This window comes from Camelina sativa, chromosome 5 (genome assembly GCF_000633955.1).
Source record: "Camelina sativa cultivar DH55 chromosome 5, Cs, whole genome shotgun sequence".
NCBI lineage: Eukaryota > Viridiplantae > Streptophyta > Magnoliopsida > Brassicales > Brassicaceae > Camelina > Camelina sativa.
The window spans coordinates 6,123,348-6,145,720 of record NC_025689.1 but is presented as its reverse complement, the minus strand read 5'-3'; the positions used below and the strand labels follow the sequence as shown (position 1 = coordinate 6,145,720).

At 30.1% G+C, this 22,373-nt stretch overlaps 1 protein-coding gene and 2 pseudogenes across 2 annotated transcripts; all 3 read left to right on the top strand.

Annotated features, from left to right (window-relative positions):
- On the top strand, positions 269 to 3,892 carry LOC104785767. 2 transcript variants are annotated; one of them, XM_019245725.1, is made up of 11 exons: positions 269 to 431; positions 540 to 560; positions 653 to 746; positions 1,040 to 1,299; positions 1,400 to 1,540; positions 1,638 to 1,854; positions 1,943 to 2,395; positions 2,500 to 2,657; positions 3,035 to 3,374; positions 3,463 to 3,508; positions 3,639 to 3,892. In XM_019245725.1, exons 7-11 carry the CDS (start codon positions 2,377 to 2,379, stop codon positions 3,646 to 3,648), a joined length of 573 nt encoding a protein of 190 aa, XP_019101270.1. In that variant the 5' UTR covers positions 269 to 431; positions 540 to 560; positions 653 to 746; positions 1,040 to 1,299; positions 1,400 to 1,540; positions 1,638 to 1,854; positions 1,943 to 2,376; the 3' UTR covers positions 3,649 to 3,892. The 2 variants fall into 2 exon arrangements, with proteins under 2 accessions (XP_019101270.1, XP_010509335.1); XM_010511033.1 differs by lacking the exons at positions 2,500 to 2,657; positions 3,035 to 3,374; positions 3,463 to 3,508; positions 3,639 to 3,892 and having other exon boundaries at positions 1,943 to 2,371.
- On the top strand, positions 7,223 to 17,124 carry LOC104788938 (annotated as a pseudogene).
- On the top strand, positions 17,385 to 18,247 carry LOC109125080 (annotated as a pseudogene).

Here is a 22,373-nt window from a genome sequence, read left to right as displayed (position 1 = left end):
ATTTACACAATCATATTACATATATTTACAAAAAAAAAAAAGGAATCTTTTCTTTTTTTACTTGTTAAAATAGTAACAAATAAAATTCAAAAAAAAAAAACGTAAACAAATTCAAAAATGGATGAAATTAAACATGTGAGATATAACTAAATACGTATTGATACTGAAACAAATAAAAAAAATGAAAAGAGAAGGGGCCACACAGGATGCAGCACCGCCATTATAAACTATTATAATCTCACCACAAAGATCAACATCCCACAAACAAACAAACAAACAAACAAAAACCCTCGGATCCTTTCTCAAAACCCTAATTGTTCCTTCATCTAAGCTCTCTTCATTTCTCCTTCTCTTTTCTTCATTCTTACAGATCTGTAGAGATGAGAAGAACCACACCCAAATCAAGAGGAAAAGCTCATGTAACTGACATGGTAAACTTTCGTTTTCTTCTTTTTTTTCTCGTTGATATTAACGATCTACATATATATATATAAAGTCTAAGAACTATTGTTAATATAATTTTTTTTTCATATATACAGACTCCTTCTGAACGTCCCAAGGTATAAGATTTTTCCCCCATTTCTACTGTATATTTTGGTGTTAATTTATTTTCAATGTGAGTGTTACAAGTTTTGTTTGTTTAAAATTTCAGGATTTACCTGAAAATTTCCCTATAGAATTTTCCTGGGAACTACCCCAAAAGAATAAAATGGTTTTGCTGGAAATCATTCATCAAGGTTCTATGGGTAAGTCTTATTATAAATCTATAAAATTATTTTTTCTTAGAGGCAAATATATAACAGATCTTTGCTTCATTCTTCATAGATCTAATCGTTTTCTTCACTTCAAATAATATGTATATAGTTTTCACGTTTTTATACCAATAGGAAAGGAAAATATACATTTTTAAAACGAAAACCCAAGTGAGTTTTAGGCTTAGGTTTTTAAAAATATTTGTGTTAGGTGTAGCTTAATCAATTACAGATCTATTTTTGTTTTGGTTACTTTTTGAATAAAATTTAATGGGTCTCGTTTGTAGGATATTGTTGGACTATCAGCTACAATAGAATGATAGGTGCTCACTTATACATTCATGGTAAAGTGAGGGTACTTTTGAGACTATCGGCCAAGCATTTATATGCACATATAAAGGAAAAGTTCTCCAATGGGTTTTTAAAAAACTACAATGGTCTAAAGATTTTTCTCAAAGATGATGGTTTAATAAGAGAGGAAGACTGTAAGTGCGTTTTGGTAAATCGTGAAGGAGAATATAGCAGTTTGGCATGTGACAAAGTGAAGGTTAGTACGCTCTATTTGGTTTTTTTTTTTTTTGTTAAGTTGACTAGTTAATATTTCAAGTAATTTTTTGTAGATCTAAAATCAGTTACAACAATTTCAGGGTAGAAAGACCTTCAAAATTCTGGAATTCAAGGTTGTGGAAGGAAAAAATATTGATGAAACAGAAATCATTCGTTTGTTGAAGACCATTGGACTGATAGCTGTCGAGATTGAAGTCACTCAAGCCTATTCAACCGATTATGTGAGTCAATATTAATAATTCTTTTAAATATTTATTTGGCATATTTTAGATTTGATTTCTGATTATTATTATTATTATTTTTTTTTTTGATGAATAGGTGGATATGTATTATGGGGCACCCAAAAACTCGCTCAAATACAACCACATCGTGTTACTAACTAAATATGCAACCGACTCGAATGGAATTTCATACTTTTAAGTATCAAAACACATGGGGACGTAAATGGGGAGAAGATGGTTATGGGAAATTCGCAAGGAGAATTAGCCTGCCTCCGGGGAGTCCATCCCTCATTAAGTCATATATGTACCCTGTGGTATGTAAACTGTCTTCTATCTAACTTATTATCATATTGCTATTTCTTATTATTATACATATAACAAATCTCTTATTAAATGATGCAGCTTCTTGACGAAGTCATCGATGTGTAAGAGTGAGAAGTGAGAACCGCTAGTAAGTATGTAGTTTTGTCCCAAAAATTATTTATTTAATTTACTAGATTGGTATTGTATGATATGAGTACTAGCGAAAACATTAATAGGTTGCAAGAATGAATTTATATATATGAGATTGATTAAATGTATGCGATGGGTCATTAAATGTATGCGAAAACATTATGTATGCGATGGGTCATTAATTGGCACAAACAAAACAATAAGGCCAAACGCAAATAGTTAAAAACCTAGAGGGACTGCAGTCCAATTTATAAAGGGGAGTAGCTGAATGCCTGAATCTTATCTTTTGGTTTGATATCCCTCTCCATTCACTTGCCGAAAAAAATTATAGGGCTAGGGTTCTTGTATTTTTGTTCATAAAACACGCAAAGCTCCTTAGTTCGATGGCGGATGATTTTCCAGGTACGAAACCAGATCTGTAATTTTTTTTTTTCTTTTAATCTGGAAGGAAGGACATACATATATTGGATGAAATCCCTAAAAGTAGTTAGTCGGTACGGTGTCAGATTGGAGAACGATGGTGCATCCTGTATATTTGCTATACAGGGAAGGTGAGTTTTCTCGGGAAATCTATTATCCTTCTATAAGACGCTGTGCGGATGAAGACAAGGTATCGGCGGAGGAAGAGTATCGCATCTTAAGGGAACAAGTCCATGAGTCCGAGGTTTTTTCATCTTTCTTTTATTTTCTTTTTGTGTATGTTTGATTCTTTCTTTCTTGCTTGCTACTATAAAATCTACTACTCTCTCCGTTTCAAAATATAGGATATTTTAGAGAAGTTTGTTATTTCATAATATAGGATGTTTTCAAATTTCAATGCAACTTTTAGATTAATTTAGTAGTTTATATTATGCAGTATTGTTTCTGATTGGTTGAACTTATTAAAAGTAAAGTCTTTCTTAATCTGCGTGCTTTGCTTAAAACATCTTATATTTTGAAACGGAGGGAGTAGTGTTTAAAAAAGTCAGTTTAATTTCTTGGAAAATGATATTGATTCATCATCATCTTGGTGTGTGTATTGTTTTAAATAATAATCATTAGGGGTTTGACATAGATTTCACCAAGTTCCGCTGCGCTTTCAATTACCTACCTGTTGATCTCGATGGAGACGACGTGTTTGGTGGTCCAGGAACCAACCGAGACTTTATGGACAGGCTGTCTCTGGGTTCCCTAGAGAGTTTCAATGATCTTCACAGTACAAATTATGAATTTGTCAAGGTTATCAAAGTCAATCATCACTTATCTGCTGGCATGATGTTTTACATTACCTTTCAAGCTAAGCTGCCCTCCGATGATGTCTCTAAAGAGTTCCAAGCCAGGCTCTGCTATTGCAGTCGTACCCCCGATTATATCTCATGCCAACTCAAACCTGAGAAAAGAGGTTACTCGACATGACTGGGTCTATCTTTGTTTTCTTGTCTGTTGTTGAGAAATCATTTTGAAACTGCTTATAATATTGTTTTTGGCAGTCCACTCCATTGAGGCTGCAGATAAAGAAGATCCCAAGAAACCAAGGTATATATCTATCTATCTTGTCTTTTTAATTTACTTTGATGAGTCTTTCCCTTTCTGTTCTCTCCTATGTTACTAGTGGTTCTTTTACACTCTGCTGAAAGTTGTTTTCTTGTTGTATTTATATCCTCAGATTGACTTGAGTGGAGCCATCTAATGTCTAATACTGGATCAGACGCAAGCACTCTTGTGATAAATTGACCGAGTCTATGGTTATGTAATGACACTTGCTACTACTACCCTTTTGCTATTTCCCCTGTTCGTTTCTTGTCTTTAGAATCCCAAGTTCTCATCAGACGCTTATCTTATCTTATTATATTTTAATCAATGTATTGACGGAGTCTATGATATGTAATGATGACACTTGCTACTACTACCCTTACTATTTCCCCTGTTCGTTTCTTGTCTTTAGAGTCCCAAGTTCTCATCAGACGCTTATCTTATCTTTTTATACTTTAATCTATGTATTGACGGTGTGTTTTAATTTAATTAGTCCAACAGCGAATTCAAAGTTTGTTAATCCCTTAATTATGATTGAGAGCAACGGTTCTCTCAGTCCAATTTTTCTTAAATTGTCTTCAAATCCCATTTTTGAGCCGTCCTTATAGAACTGGATACTTTCGGTCCAGTTGGATTGGATGTTTAAAATGCTCTTGATAATTTTTTTTTTTTTTTTTTTTTTTTTTTTNTAGAGAGAGAGAGTGCGTGCGATTATCTTCTCTTTCTTCTTTGATTTATTTTCCTTTTTTTTTTTCTCTTTTTTTTTTTTTTTTTTTTTTTTTTTTTTTCATCCAAAATTCATTATATTAAACTATGATCAAGCAACTCTCCTCTAGGGAAAGCCTTACAAACATCATACAACTTATATGGGTAACAATAAAACAAAATACAAAATACAAAAGTAATATGGGTTCACGGGAATTTAGAACCCGGACCAAAATACAACAAACTAAATGGCTAAAACAATGCCAAAGATAGGGGATCTAAATGGCTAAATGCTCTGAATTTTGATAAAAGATTTTTAAAAAGGTCCAAATGACATTATTACTTTTGCTTTCTAATATTGTACTCTTACAGTCTTTTTTGTCTTCTCATTCTCCTTTCTCTTTCTTTTCAAGTTTCACTCGTTCATCTCTTGTCTATAAATTAATCATTTAGCAAACAAACCGAATCCCTTAAACCAATTGTTGAGCCAACTAAGTCAGGCCTAATGGATTTAGCTTCTTGTAATAATACTACACTAGGATTTAACCCGCGGGACAGTAGATAACAAGCACTAGTTTTACTTGGCGGTGTGATCTGCTGTGGCGCGCTCCTCAAATTTTCCATTTCCCTCCCCAAATTTCGTATTTATTTTTTGTGATCTTATCTGTTACTCTGTCTTAATCTACCGAAACAATTAAAAAAAACATTCGTTACAGTATAAAATTAATTGATTCATGGCCATGATGGTTACACGTGGAAGGGTTTGTACCAAAACAAATACAGTAAGTAAAAAGATACTCGTAACCGTGTTTGTTGTATTCTAAGAATAGCATCTTCTTAAGTTTTCTTACCATAATTTTATCCGACATTTCTTAAATGAACTACAAAACCCATGCAAACATCCTCATGATTAAATTATTTTAACATGCAAATGATTGGTGTTTGAAACAATTCCAAATTAAGTTTAGTCAATTTAATATTCAGATATGCTAATTTACACAACCATATTACATATACTGTATTTACACAAAAAAAAACAAAAAACAAAATAGGAATTTTTTAATCTTTACTTGTAACAAATAAAATTCCACTAAAAACTAGTGTAAAGAAATACAAAAGTTAATGAAATTGAATGTGAGATACTAAAACAAAAACAAAGAAAGAAAAAATGAAAACAAAAGGAAGGGGCTAGAAAGGATAATTAATGTATCACTTTTGAAAAATCTATTTAAAATAAAAATTTACATCATTTAGATAATTAATGTATTTATTCATATTTGGTATAAAATTATTTTTTAAAATGATATAAAATTTACATCATTTAAAAATGATGTTAAATAAATATATCAATATCATTTAAAAATTACATATATATATATTTTAAAAAGAATAAATTTAATTAGAAGATAAATATTGAAAAAGTTGATCGATCAAAAATTATGCGAGATCATCAGCTAAAAAAACAAACCTAGCTGTATCTTTATTTTCTTTTGCCCAAAAAAATAAAAATGCTGTATCTTCATTTTTGTTGGATTATTAAGGATCCTTATTCATCATCATCAAGTAAGTTGTAGGATGAATTGATCATTGATTTTGATATTATCCATTTTGGTAATCAAAGAGAGAATTAATAAACTAAAATGTAGTTACTTATTTTTATATGTTGCTGATAATTGTTTATATTTAATAATATATTTTTTTCCTTTGTAAACTAGATGTTCTAGTATCCAACATCGAGACTTCTTAAGCTTTGATGAGACAATATCTTTACTAAATACCAAATTAGTTTACTTATTTCTAAGTTAACTGGTTCCATAGGGTTTATTGGTTCTATGATTTTAATGGATTTGGAAATCCAGACAAAAGTCATATGTTATTCAATCATTGATTTTAAAATACTTATCAAAATGAAGTGTTATTGGTTCTATGATTTACAAATACTTGTTAAAATACCATGTTATTCATTTAATGATTTGTTTTTGGATTTCAAAATCCACATTATGTTTTAAATGGATTTGAATGGATTTGAAAGTGTAAAATAGAAAGATTCAAATCCAAGGATAAAACATGTTATTTCAAAATCCATGTGTTTTGATTTCTAGAATTTACAATTCCATATGGATTTAGAAATCAACTCTCCAATAACAGCCCAAATCAAGTAATTAATTAAGTTTGTTATTATCAAGTTAATTTATTTGAAAGATTCTAGTTAGGAATATACTAAAAAACGATTGAAAGTTATAAATAATTAAATATTACTCAGAAAAAATATTTTTCATATTATTTATTATAATGTTGAATTTTACATCAATTTTTCAAATGATATAAATATTTTACATTAGTTTTGAGAAATGATTCAAATATTTATATCAATTTAGTAAAAATGATGTAAGACTTATATCAGTTTTTGTAATTGATGTAAAAGAACATCAATTTTATTAATTGAAGCAAATATTTATCTCAATTGATACAAATTATTTGCATCAACAAAATGTAAATCATTTATTAAAGTGATGTAAATTATTTTTGCATCATTTAAAAATGATACAATATATAAAATAAATGATGTAAATCAATCATATTTTTGTAGTGAACTCACTCTGCACAAATCAACATCACACACACACACACCAAACAAACAAACAAAAAAAGCTCAAAAACCCTCCCTTTCTCAAAACCCTAAATCCTGCTTCAACACTTCATCTTAGTCGCCGTCTATCCAAAAACCAAGATTTCTTTTTCTTTGTTTTACGAGGAAAAACCAAGGTTTCTATTCTCTCATTTTATATGCTCCCTAGCTAGACTCTAGCTCTCGCTCCCATTTTTTTGTTTAGCTAAACCAACGTTCTTATGTTCTTTCTCTCTTTAACCTCTGTGTTTTTGAAAAAACCATCAGTTCTTCACACCTATTACTTTCTGGGGTTTTCGATACAACAATTAATAGATCGGTCGATGATATAGGTTTGTTTGTGTTCATTTTAAATTATTTTTTTTCACTGCACTACAGATCTGATGGCAAACAGGAGAAGAACGACCGCAAAAGCTTTGGGAAAAGCTCTTTTTGTAGCTGTTGATGATGACACGGTAAAACTTTATTTTTCTTCTTATGTATATTAGTGCAAAATAAAAAATTATTAATTCCTAATTACTAATACTATAAAATTTTAACTATTTTTTTTCTATATTTATACAGGTACCTTATGAACTCACGAAGGTATAATACTTTATTTTTATTTTTCTCTCAGTATCGTCCATTTACATTTAGCTTTTTTTTTTGGTGAATATTCATTGTTAACTCTTTGAATTGTTTCTAATTTCAGGATTTGCCTGAAGGTTTCCCTTACAAGTTTTGTTGGAACGATGTCCAAATAAATAAAAGAGTTGTTTTGCTGGAAGTCGTAATGCAAGGTTCCAAGGGTGAGTCTTTTTTTACTTTGCATCTTATAAAAGAGTTAAAATTATATAATAATTATATCAGATTTTCATCAAAACTAAAAAGTTAGTTTATCTTAAATGCCTTCAAACGTTAAAATTTGGCCTCGAGAATGATCCAATGGAAGGAAGACCCATTGCCTTACCATAAGCTCCCTTGGGACTTTTCAAAAAGGTAGTATGGGTTGCGTGGTTCCTCACGCTGTGAAAGTTACGACGTTCTGTATGTATTACAGTCTCGCGGAACAAACCAAAAGAAAAATAAAAAAAAGAGAGAGGGAGGGATGCAACACGAGGACTTCCCGAGAGGTCACCCATCCTAGTACTACTCTTACCTAAACACGCTTAACTGATGAGTTCTGATGGGATCCGGTGCATTAGTGCTGGTAAGATACTAAGATGTAACGCCACTAGCAGAAAAAAACAAATTAATGTATACTATTATTTATAACTCTGCACAAATCAACATCACACACACACACACCAAACAAACAAACTAAAAAAGCTCAAAAACCCTCCCTTTCTCAAAACCCAAAATCCTGCTTCAACATTTCATCTTCGTCGCCGTCTATCCAAAAACCAAGGTTTTTTTTTCTTTGTTGCAAAAACTAAGGTTTCTATTCTCCTATTTTATATGCTCCCTATCTAGATTCTAGCTCTCGCTCCCATTTTTTTTTTATAACAAAACCAACATTTTATGTTCTTTCTCTCTTTAACCTCTGTGTTTTTGAAAAAAACCATCAGTTATTCATACCTATTAATTTCTGGGGTTTTCGATACATCAATTAATAGATCGATCGACGATATGGGTTTGTTTGTGTTCATTTTAAATTCTTTTATTTTTACTGTACTATAGATCTGATGGCAAACAGGAGAAGAACGACCGCAAAAGCTTTGGGAAAAGCTCTTCTTGTAGCTGCTGATGATGACACGGTAAAACTTTATTTTTCTTCTTATGTATATTAGAGCAAAATCAAAAATTATTAATTCCTAATTTCTAATACTATAAAATTTTAACTATTTTTTTCTATATTTATACATGTACCTTCTGAACTCCCGAAGGTATAATACTTTATTTTTATTTTTTTCTCGGTATCGTCCATTTACATTTAGCTTTTTTTTTGTGTATATTTATTGTTAACTCTTTGGATTGTTTCTAATTTCAGGATTTGCCTGATTTCCTTACAAGTTTTGTTGGAACGATGTCCAAAAAAATAAAAGGGTTGTTTTGCTGGAAGTCATAATGCAAGGTTCCAAGGGTGAGTCTTTTTTACTTTGCATCTTATAAAAGAGTTAAGAATATATAAAAATTATATCAGATCTTCATCAAAACTAAAAAGTCAGTTTATCTTAAATGCCTTCAAACGTCAAAATTCGGCCTCGAGAATGGTCTAATGGAAGGAAGACCCATTGTCTTGCCATAAGCTCTCTTGAGGCTTTTCAAAAAGGTATATTGGGTTGCATGGTTCCTCACGGTATGAAAGTTACGACATTCTGTATGTACTATAGTCTCGCGGAACATACCAAAAGAAAAAAAAAAGAGAGAGGGAGGGATGCAACACGAGGACTTCCCGAGAGGTCACCCATCCTAGTACTATTCTCACCCAAGCACGCTTAACTGCTAAATTCTGATAGGATCCGGTGCATTAGTGCTGGTAGGATGCAACACCGCTAGCAGAAAAAAACAAATTAATGTATACTATTATTTATAACTCTGCACAAATCAACATCACACACACACACACACACCAAACAAACAAAAAAACAAAAGCTCAAAAACCCTCCTTTCTCAAAACCCTAAATCCTGCTTCAACACTTCATATTCGTCTCCATCTATCCAAAACCAAGGTTTATTTTTCTTTGTTTTCTGAGCAAAAACGAAGGTTTCTATTCTCCCATTTTATATGCTCCCTAAGTAGACTCTAGCGCTCGCTCCCATTTTTTTTAGCTAAACCAACGTTTTAATGTTCTTTCTCTCTTTAACCTATGTGTTTTTGAAAAAACCATCAGTTATTCATACCTATTACTTTCTGGGGTTTTCGATACAACAATTAATAGATCGGTCGACGATATGGGTTTGTTTGTGTTCATTTTAATTTTTTTTCCACTGTACTATAGATCTGATGGCAAACAGGGGAAGAACGACCGCAAAAGCTTTGGGATATCAGTATATTAAAGCAAAATCAAAAAATATCAGTATATTAAAGCAAAATCAAAAAATATTTATTCCTAATTTCTAATAGGAAAAAAGATGGCTGCTACATGAAGTATAGGAGAATGTATGGTCACACATGCCAAGTATAATATTGTATCCTTAACTACACGAAGTATATGTATTGCATGATCACATGCATGAACTATATAACGTTATGTGGTCAACACCATAGACATACAATCCGGTACACTGGCGAATAATTCCGGCGAAGACCAATGTTAACTCCGGCGTTGACCAACATTGACCAAAAAAATTATATTTTAATTATTTCTATTAAATAACAAAATAATAAATTATTATATTATTATTTATGATTTTTCATGATTAGAAAACATTCTATTCAATATCTAAATATCTTAGGTATCTCTAATGTATTTATTCTTATAATTAATTAATTTTTATTTTTAAAGCTAAAATAATAGTTAAATAAAAATAATTAATAATTATTTTCAAGATGTATATAAATTTTATCTTGATTTTAGGATATTTTTGCAAAAGGATATAGAATAAGAGGATTTTTGCAATTGCCCTTATATTATATATTGAAAATAATTATGTATCTTTATATTTTATCTGTTAAAAGTAATTAGTGTTAATATTTTTGTTATTGTTTACATGTTATTAGGAGTATGTAAATTTTTTATACCAAAGAGTATCTAAAATTTTGTATACTCTTTATCATGCAAATTTTAAAGTAAAGAGTCATATACTCAAATCTTTTGCATATTATTTTCTAATGAAAGTAGTTGAATTTGATTTTATTGATTCTTGTAGTATTTAAAATTTTAAATAAGATGATGATCAGAGATTTACATATATAAAATCATTAATAATTACATATGTTATATATATATATATATTTCTTGAAAATAATTATTAATGATTTTATTTAACTATTAGTTTAGCTTTAAAAATAAAAAGTAACTAATTATAAAAATGAATACATTAGAGATATATAAATAATTAGATATTGAATAGAATATGTTTTCTAATCATGAAAAACCTTAAATAATTTATTATTTTGTTATTTAATTATAATTTTTTGGTCAATGTTGGTCAACACTGGAGTCAATATCAGTTTTCGCCGGAATCATTCGACCGGGGTACCGGATTGTATGTCTATGGTGTTGACCACATAACGTCATATAATTCATGCATGTGGCCATGCAATAGATATATTTCGTGTAGTTGAGGATACAATATTATACTTGGCATGTGTGACCATGCATTCTTCTATACTTCATGTAGCTAGCCATCTTTTTTCCTTTCTAATACTATAAAATTTTAAATTTTTTTTCTATATTTATACAGGTACCTTCTGAACTCCCTAAGGTATAATACTTTATTTTTATTTTTTTTCTCAATATTGTCCATTTACGTTTAGCTTTTTTTTTTGTGCATATTCATTGTTAACTCTTTGGATTGTTTCTAATTTCAGGATTTGCCTGAAAGTTTCCCTTACAAGTTTTTTTGGAACGATGTCCAAAAAAAGAAAAGGGTTGTTTTTCTGGAAGTCGTAATGCAAGGTTCCAAAGGTGAGTTTTTTCTTACTTTGCATCTTATAAAAGAGTTAAGAATATATAATAATTATATCAGATCTTCATCAAAACTAAAAAGTAAGGTTATCTTAAATGCCTTCAAACGTAATTTTATTTTGAATATATAATAAAATTTGAATTTTGAAAATCGAATATAAATCAGGCATTCAAACTTTAAAAACTTTTTTTTTATTATTTTGGTTCTTTATAATAAAGATTTTTAAAAGGTTAAAATATGAAAAATATTTTAAAATTTTAAAAAGTTAAATATGAAAAATATTATACCGTAGATACACAATAAATATTAAAAATTAAGATGATATAGTGTGAGTTGAAATATCTCGGGACGAGATTACATAGGAGAACATGTTTTATCGATATTTATATAAATTAAAAATATCATTAATTCGGTGTTACATGGGTAAAATATCATTTCATTATTTTGTTAACACTGGTATCAGAGAATAGACATATCTAATTAACTGATTAAGTAAATATTATATAAAAAATAAATTATATTACAGAATTATATAGTTTATTTAATAATTATTATATAATTATAACATATTTAACCAACAAATACAACTTATAATTTAAATATTTTAGTTACAAATAATTTTGTCCCGCGGTGTACCGCGGGTTCTAATCTAGTGGTTCAATAAATAGAATAGAAAAGCAAGGGATCAAAATTCTACATCAAATATAAAATAAGTGGTAGTCTAAGTATATATTATTAACAAGATAAAATTGAAAAGTATGGACATTTTTACTTATAACTATATTCAGAGGGGTAGTAATGCAACAAAGAAAACTATAAGACCAAATGCGAAGAGAACAAAACCTAGAGGGACTGCAGAAGTAATAATAAAGCTACTGATTTATAGAAACTTAGATCATGATTATTGAGAGTTCTCTTAGAGATTCTCTTAACTAAAAGCTTAAAAGTAATAATAAAGAAAGAAAAAACTGAGGAACGTTGCTTTCTAAAGAAACAAAGAAACGTTACTTAAGACACAGGTGGCAACATCTAATTAGTTAATTTTTTATTTTTAGATTTGTTATTTAAATATATAATCTATATATAATAGCAAACCCATTTTTTTGTGTCAATTTTTAATCTAACGGATAAGATTAGTTCCACTTTTAATCCAACGGTTTAAATTTATTAATCGTGTCTTTCTGTCGCACCCTCATCTTTCAAAGATCACACCTCTTAATTTTTGCATCTCTTTGTTGTACCTTTTGGTTTCAAAAATCACATCCATTAATTTTTACACCTTTTTATTTAACACCTCTATGTATTACACCTCTTTGTTGTACCTCCATGTTTCACATCTATTAATTTTTACACCTTTACAATTCACACCTCTATGTCTTACACCTCTTTATTTATTATATATTTTTAATCTAACGGATGAGATTAGTTCCACTTTTAATCTAACGGATGAGATTAGTTCCACTTTTAATCCAACGGTTTAAAATTCTTAATCGTGTCTTTCCGTCGCACCCCCATCTTTTAAAAATCACACCTCTTAATTTTTGCATCTCTTTGTTGTACCTTTTGGTTTCAAAAATCACATCCATTAATTTTTACACATTTTTATTTAACACCTCTATGTATTACACCTCTTTGTTGTACCTCCATGTTTCACATCTACGTATTACACCTCTTTATTTATTATATGTAAACTTTTCTTGACTATATATTATATAATCTATATATAATAGCAAACCCACTTTTTGTGTCAATTTTTAATCCAACGGATAAGATTAGTTCTACTTTTAATCCAACGGTTTAAAATTATTAATCGTGTCTTTCCATCGCACCCCCATCTTTCAAAAATCACAACTCTTAATTTTTGCATCACTTTGTTGTACCTTATGGTTTCAAAAATCACATCCATTAATTTTTACACCTTTTTATTTAACACCTCTATATATTACACCTCTTTGTTTTACCTCCATGTTTCACATCTATTAATTTTTACACCTTTACAATTCACACCTCTATGTCTTACACCTCTTTATTTATTATATACTTTTAATCTAACGGATGAGATTAGTTCTACTTTTAATCCAACGGTTTAAAATTATTAATCGTGTCTTTTCATCGCACCCCCATCTTTCAAAAATCACACCTCTTAATCTTTGCATCTCTTTGTTGTACCTTTTGGTTTCAAAAATCACATCCATTAATTTTTACACATTTTTATTTAACACCTCTATGTATTACACCTCTTTGTTGTACCTCCATGTTTCACATCTATGTATTACACCTCTTTATTTATTATATATAAACTTTTCTTGACTAAATATTATAGCAAACCACTTTTTGTGTCAACTTTTAATTCAACGGATGAGATTAGTTCCACTTTTAATCCAACGGTTTAAAATTATTAATTGTGTTTTTCCATCGCACCCCCATCTTTTAAAAATCACACCTCTTAATTTTTGCATCACTTTGTTGTACCTTATGGTTTCAAAAATCACATCCATTAATTTTTACACCTTTTTATTTAACACCTCTATATATAACACCTCTTTGTTTTACCTCCATGTTTCACATCTATTAATTTTTACACCTTTACAATTCACACCTCTATGTCTTACACCTCTTTATTTATTATATACTTTTAATCTAACGGATGAGATTAGTTCTACTTTTAATCCAACGGTTTAAAATTATTAATCGTGTCTTTTCATCGCACCCCCATCTTTCAAAAATCACACCTCTTAATTTTTGCATCTCTTTGTTGTACCTTTTGGTTTCAAAAATCACATCCATTAATTTTTACACCTTTTTATTTAACACCTCTATGTATTACACCTCTTTGTTGTACCTCCATGTTTCACATCTATTAATTTTTACACCTTTACAATTCACACCTCTATGTCTTACACCTCTTTATTTATTATATACTTTTAATCTAACGGATGAGATTAGTTCTACTTTTAATCCAACGGTTTAAAATTATTAATCGTGTCTTTTCATCGCACCCCCATCTTTCAAAAATCACACCTCTTAATTTTTGCATCTCTTTGTTGTACCTTTTGGTTTCAAAAATCACATCCATTAATTTTTACACTTTTTTATTTAACACCTCTATGTATTACACCTCTTTGTTGTACCTCCATGTTTCACATCTATTAATTTTTACACCTTTACAATTCACACCTCTATGTCTTACACCTCTTTATTTATTATATATTTTTAATCTAACGGATGAGATTAGTTCCACTTTTAATCTAACGGATGAGATTAGTTCCACTTTTAATCCAACGGTTTAAAATTCTTTATCGTGTCTTTCCGTCGCACCCCCATCTTTTAAAAATTACACCTCTTAATTTTTGCATATCTTTGTTGTACCTTTTGGTTTCAAAAATCACATCCATTAATTTTTACACCTTTTTATTTAACACCTCTATGTATTACACCTCTTTGTTGTACCTCTATGTTTCACATCTATGTATTACACCTCTTTATTTATTATATATAAACTTTTCTTGACTATATATTATAGCAAACCACTTTTTTGTGTCAACTTTTAATCCAACGGATGAGATTAGTTCCACTTTTAATCCAACGGTTTAAAATTATTAATCGTGTCTTTCTATCGCACCCCCATCTTTCAAAAATCACACCTCTTAATTTTTGCATCACTTTGTTGTACCTTATGGTTTCAAAAATCACATCCATTAATTTTTACACATTTTTATTTAACAGCTCTATATATTACACACCTCTTTGTTTTACTTCCATGTTTAACATCTATTAATTTTTACACCTTTACAATTCACACCTCTATGTCTTACACCTCTTTATTTTTTATATACTTTTAAACTAACGGATGAGATTAGTTCTACTTTTAATCCAACGGTTTAAAATTATTAATCGTGTCTTTTCATCGCATCCCCATCTTTCAAAAATCACACCTCTTAATTTTTGCATCTCTTTGTTGTACCTTTTGGTTTCAAAAATCACATCCATTAATTTTTACACCTTTTTATTTAACACCTCTATGTATTACACCTCTTTGTTGTACCTCCATGTTTCACATCTATTATTTTTTACACCTTTACATTTCACACATCTATATCTTACACCTCTTTATTTATTATATATAAACTTTTCTTGACTATATAAACAAGTTTAGAAAAATTGTTTTCTGGGTACTAAATAAAACTAAAGAATTGTTATATTGAAGTGTTTTTTAACTAACAAACATCAATATCTAATTCAAGGTAATTTTATATCTTTTCACTGCAAATGACCTATTAATGTTTCTTATATATGAGTGTACATGGCTTTTTAATATTTTCGCTATCGACCGTTAGTGTTTCTTCGGTTAGATTATTATTATTGTTAGTCGACACTACTAAGTTCATACATTAATCTTGGTTTTGTAAACTTGTAGTCTCTTATAAAATTTTAACCTTTTCTGGTTTTCCTAAGCGTACCATATTTTTTGCATGGCTAATGTTTTTAATTCTCAGTGTAAAGAATTATCATAAAGTTTTCACTCGAAATGTGAAATTAACAATGTTAGTCATTCCAAATGTTTTTAACAATGTTAGTCATTCCAAGTAACAATGTTAGTCATTCCTCGGAGCCATTCAAATGCCACTGATGAGGACGCTAGAGAAGCATTGCCATAAGCCATCTCGCCAACACTATATGAATCCATGACCACTCTTAATTATAGCCATCCAAAAGCTTTGGTTTTGAAATGACTGCAGCATAGATTGAAAAAGCTTATTATTACTAATCTTTTAATCCAAATTTGCAAACAATTACCAGATTCAAACTAACAAAGTCAATCAAAATTAGCTCAATTTCCATGATCTTTTACGAATTAACCTAAAAACATTCATTTAGTATAATCATTATACATTTATATATCTGAGGGTATTTACGGACATACAAAATTATAAGACCAGAATGCGAAGAGAATTAGACCTAGAGTGTTAGGGTTCTTGTTATGTTCATAAAACGCAAAGGGGGTCTGACTTACCAGGTATGATTCCAACTCTGTAAATTATTTTGAAGGCTCTATATATATCCCTAAGTTGTATAATTTTCCGGTCTCAGATTGGAGAACTATGGTTACACCTGTAGAATTGCGATACAAGGATGACGGTGATGTTCCTGGCAAACATTATCCGCATATAAGAAGCCCTAAGGATGAAGATTCTACGATCTCAGCGAAGGATGAGTATCTCCTCATGAAGAAACAAGTCCAAGATTCCAAGGTTTTTCGATTTATATGTTGATTCTTAGTAAATTTCTTTTATCTGCTTCGAGAATAATATTGGTTCATCATCNTTTTTTTTTTTTTTTTTTTTTTTTTTTTTTTTTTTTTTTTTTTTAAATATCTCTAGGGGTTTGACATCGATTTCACCAAGTTCCGCTGCATTTTCAATTACAAACCCGTTAATCTCGATGTCAATATTAAGCTTCCTTTGAAACTAGTACCAACCAGAGACATCATGGACAGCTTATCTCGGGAATCACTAGAGAGATTCAATGAAATAAATAGTACAAAATATGAGTTAGTCAAGGTTATCAAAGCCAATTTCACGTCTCTCCTGGCATCATGTTTTACATTACCTTTCAAGGGAAACTACTTAATGGTTATGACTCCAAAGTGTTCCAAGCTAAGGTCAGCTATGGTGGTATCCCTGAGTTTATCTCATGCTAACTCAGACCTGAGAAACTATGTAATTCGTGATACTTGGTCTATCTTTGTTTTCTTGTCTATTGAGCTGAATTAGAAAACTGGTAATAATATTGTATTTGGATTTGTTTTTGTCTTTTTAATTAGTTTGATGAGTCTTTTCCTTTGTGCTCTCTCTCTCTCTCTCTCTCTCTCTTAGGGTAGGCGGTTTTGACACTCTGTTGAATATTTTTTGTTACATTGATATTCTCAGATTGACACATGAGCCATCCAATGTCTCAGACACAATCTAGTACTTATATAATACAAGACCCATGCCCAAGCATGGAATTCTCATCAGCCAATATCTAGTACGTATCCTCAGAGTTTTTGCGTTTGTAGATGATTAAAACTATCAAAATCCTTCACCTGGCTAACTTTCACTTTTCTGGTTCCAAATAACAATCGCCGTACGTAGCTCAATACATATGATCATTATACAAAAATTCGAAAAGCTCTGACAAATTGATACGCATGTAATTCGAAAAGCTCTGATAAATTGATACGCATGTAAATTGATCTTTGGGATCGAAATCCCTAAGTTTAAATAATTTACGGTCTCAGATTGGAGAACTACAGTACATCCTGTATACTTGCTATACAAGGATTATGATGGTTCTCGGCAAGGTCTTATCCTAATATAAGACGCTCTAAGGATGAAGAGCCTAAGATCTCGGCGGAAACAATTAGAAGAATCCAAGGTTTTCATCTTATATATGTTTCATTTTCATGTTTGACCTCTTGGTAAATCTAGAGTTAAGAAAGCCACTTTTTTTTTATCTTTAGGGGTTTAACATAGATTTCACCAAGTTCCGCTGCGTTTTCAATTACCAACCTACATCTTGATCTTGATGACGACGACGTGTTTGGTGAACCAGAAACCACCAGAGAGTTTATAGACATGATGTCTCGTAAATCCCTAGAGGGGTTCAATGAAATAAGTAGTACAAACTATGAATTTGACAAGGTTATCAAAGTCAATCATCACTTCTCTGCTGGCATCATGTTTTACACTACCTTTCAAGAGAAGATACTTTCCGATGATGTCTTAAAAGAGTTCCAAGCCAAGGTCTGCTATTGCAATGATATCCCCGATTTTATCTCATGCCAACTTAAACGTGAGAAACAAGGTAAGTAGTGATGATTGTTTTCTTGTCTGTCATGATCAATTTGAAAGTTGAAGTTCAGACTCCATGTTTTCACAAAACATTTAATTTATTGACTGACTGTGACATGTATTTTAAAAGTTGAAATGCGAATTTGAGTTCGTTATATGTCCGTCCGTCGTCACTTGTAACGAGATTAAGCTCCAATTGTGATAGAGCAATGATTCTCAGTCTATTTCTTTTGCAAAGAAACAAGGGTTGTACTAGACCTGGACATAAAAATCAGACTCGAAAACCCGACCCGAACTGATTCGAAAAAAACTAATAATAGTTCACTGGACCCAAAAAGGTAAAAAAGTCTAGATGAAACAGTTGGTAAACTCTGTAATGCCGATTTGTTACTCGTAGGTCTTAAACTAGTCTTGTAAATCATGGTCGTTTTCTATTCGAACTAGGAAACTGTCACTAATTCATTGATCGTTATGTTTGAAGACAACTGATGCTAGAGAAGAGTGTATCTATTTGCTCATAACATTGTAACTAATCAAGATCACAAGCTAATTTTAAGTAAACAGCAGCACAACGGGTATCCATTATCCGTCTTGAAAAGAAAGAAAAAACTCGTTTCTTTACAAGTACCAAAAATTTAGCAATTACAATATTGAAATCTAGGTCATATAGTTGACAAAAAAAATTAACACTGTAATAAAGTTGACTTCAATCAAAAGTTTAACTTTGCGTGTTGAAGAAAGTCAAAGGTCCTCTGTTTTGAAGCATGCAATTAATTACCACTTTTAGCGACCAATTTAAAAGAGTTTTAATTACTAAACATGTGATAGCCACCAATATTTCTCATCGACCACTATGACCATTCACCACATGGTCCACATCTATAGTTTTATTAAATATATATTCATGCGAACAAATACAGATATATAGAGACAAACATGTAACATATGCATGCGCGGCTTCAAACATGATGAATCATTTTATAATATTGTAGAATGTATAGTTCGATGTATCGAATTTTGGTTCTGAAAATTTGGTGACTTTATTGAAGGTTTATGTATTAAAGGACCTACTGGTTCAGCATATGTGCATGTAGATGTCGATCCATGCATGCCTTTATTTGAGAAGTCTCACTTTTTCATCAAATTTGGATGAGTTTTGGAATCGCTAGCTACGGGGACAATCGTATATTCGTATAACCATATATAACAGTATAACACATAGGACATATATAGCCAAACATGGATTCATCATCATGTGTGCAAATATATATGAGATATTTCTCACTTCTCAGCATGGTATATTCGTATATATGCTATGCATAATGCATACTCCCCACTCGCTAATCTGTCAAATGCTCGTTTTTGCTCAATTCTATTGGTTAGTAATGGGCCAGAATTGTGTGTGACCACCACTAAAACTGCACAATCATAAACAATGCATAAATAAATTGAGGAATTTCTTTTTTGGATGCATGAAAATATGAAATGCTCAACTCTTTTGATGCATGAATCACGTATATCACACTAACTTCTATATATCTATACTTACTAGCTAGAATGCATAGCCCCTACTAATTAATACGCGGAATATCCCAATTATTTCAGCAAATCATTGGTTAATATTTAATTACGTCACAATATACTAATACTAGATGAAGACCCGTGCTAGAGCACGGGTTGAATTTTATTTTATTTATATTATAAATTTTTTATAAAATATAATTTATGTGATTGTTTTTAAAAGTTTTTTTGGATAAAACATTATGCAATAAAATCATATGCTAAATATAAAGACTTGAAAAAGACACATATTTTGTAAGTTTTATATTGTTAATGGTTCTAGATAAGTTTCGTGCTATAATACTGGTTAAATTTTATTTATTAATCTATCTTGTAACCCACTATTTAACTTGTAACCAATCAATCTATCAATTTTGTAATCTATCTTTTGTTAACGTTATGGTCTATTGATAAAATCTAGGGATAATATAAATTTGTAATATTGTGTTTAAAGATCTTTGGAAACAATGTCTGGTTATATAGAACTAAAATCTTCCAAAAATACAGTTTAGAATATCCATGATTTTATTTGTTACTATTAATATATCAATTATCCATTTGGAATATCCCTAATATTTATGTGTAACCAATTAATATTAATATTAATATATGGATTAATCTATAACTTATCTATAACATATTTGCAACCATTTGTAACCATTTATTAAAAATATAAAGTTTACAAAAATTATGTTGTGTACTTCCCTTTTTTATTAAAAAGGGGATTTAAGTAATACTTACATACTTATTTATCTATATATGGTTTAGGTCGGTGGTAGTGCTTTCCAAAATTTTAGGACTCTAGTAAAGATGGAAATCAATCCCAACGAACCCGATGGTCCAAATTCGATTAATTGTCTGCATTATAGATCGTAAAAGCATTATTTATTGGTCTAAGTGGGTTGTTTAGTCATCAAAATAACTAAACTAATGATATTAATGTTATGTTCTTATATTAACTATACACAGTATATAATATAATTAATTAATATCAGCATAATGCTTGATTAGGCGAATCATAAGAGAGTTTAAATCACACTCTGCTTGGCATGAAGTGCATTTCATGTGATTCTCGTGAATGGGAAAAAGCGGGGGATCATTCACGTCATTGCTTAGCTAGCTAGTTACTATTAACCGAGTGTACATGTCAATTAAAAGCTCAATGGAACTCCTAATTCAGTATAATAATTATTACTGGCCATGGATCACGCATATATATTTTGATAATCATATATATATATATATATATATGATCATATAAATGTTATAACGGTAAATTAAAGCACGGCTCTGCTCGGGTGCTAAGTAAAGTTATATCATCTTCACGTGTAGTCTATATATGCATACGTACTTGGAATGTCTCATAACACATACTGTTGTATTAGTTAAACTAACTTCGAGCCTTCGAGACTACCCAACCCAAGGCTCAGCAGTTACTTGCGGTTGCTTCCAACTTCCAACCATAACCACACTCATAGCAATGGAGGTCCTACCACAATCACTCCATTTAGTTAATTAGTATGAAATTTATGACAACTAAAAATAACAATAATCTTCAATCATATATTACTTAGAGCAGCTCTATCGGTTTGATACCGTATAAGTATGCTAAATATAATACTTTAATCATCTTATAATATCTAAATTTTTAAATTTTAATTTTAATTAATTCAAAAAAAGAGTAACCAATCATATCAAGCCAAATATGAGAAACTTATTGTCAATAGTTTCCCATTGTTTCTCGCAGTTTTTCTCATTATTTCTCCTGCGAGAAACGTTTCTGACCTTCTCTCCTCTTCTCTCTTCCTTTTTTTAAAAAAAAAATTTCTAATGGTGAAATTTTTTGGCGTTTTAGCATTTCTGGCATTGTAAATGTTTTATGAAGTTTTTAACGTTTTTGCCATTCTAAATGTTTTATGAAATTTTTTTTCCCTTAAATTAGTAATCTTATAGATTATGTACAGCCTTGTAGTAGTTTATATTATGTTTGTTCAATTATTTACAATAGCATAAATTTATTATTCCTTTCTAACTTAGTACAGTAGTAGTTTCTTATTTTTATCATTAAAAGAGTTATTTCAAATTTTGGCTAAAACGAAATATTTTTTTTTAATCTATAATCATTAAATATTTGCAATCCAATACAAGTTTCACTATATAAGTTGATTATTTTTATATTACATATATTTTGCAATTTAAATTTCGTAGTTTTTTATTCACAAATTTATCCCATAGTGCGCTTCAAGGCTAAATGATTTTTCCAAGTAGAAACTTCAAGGGGAAGAAAAAAGTGTAGAGTCTTAAAATATGATGTTTTACCTAAAACACACAGATTAAGAAGTCTTTACTTTTAACAAGTTTAACCAATCAGAAACAATACTGCATAATATAAATACTAAATTAATCTAAAAACTGCATAGAAACTTGAAAACATCTTATATTATGAAACAAAAAACTTCTCTAAAACATCTTATATTTTGAAACGGAAGGAGTATTGAAAAACGGCCATATAGTTTCCATCTGGAAACTTCTAAGAATAACGTGGATTAGAATGATATCATACTCTTTGATCAAAAAAAAAAAAAAA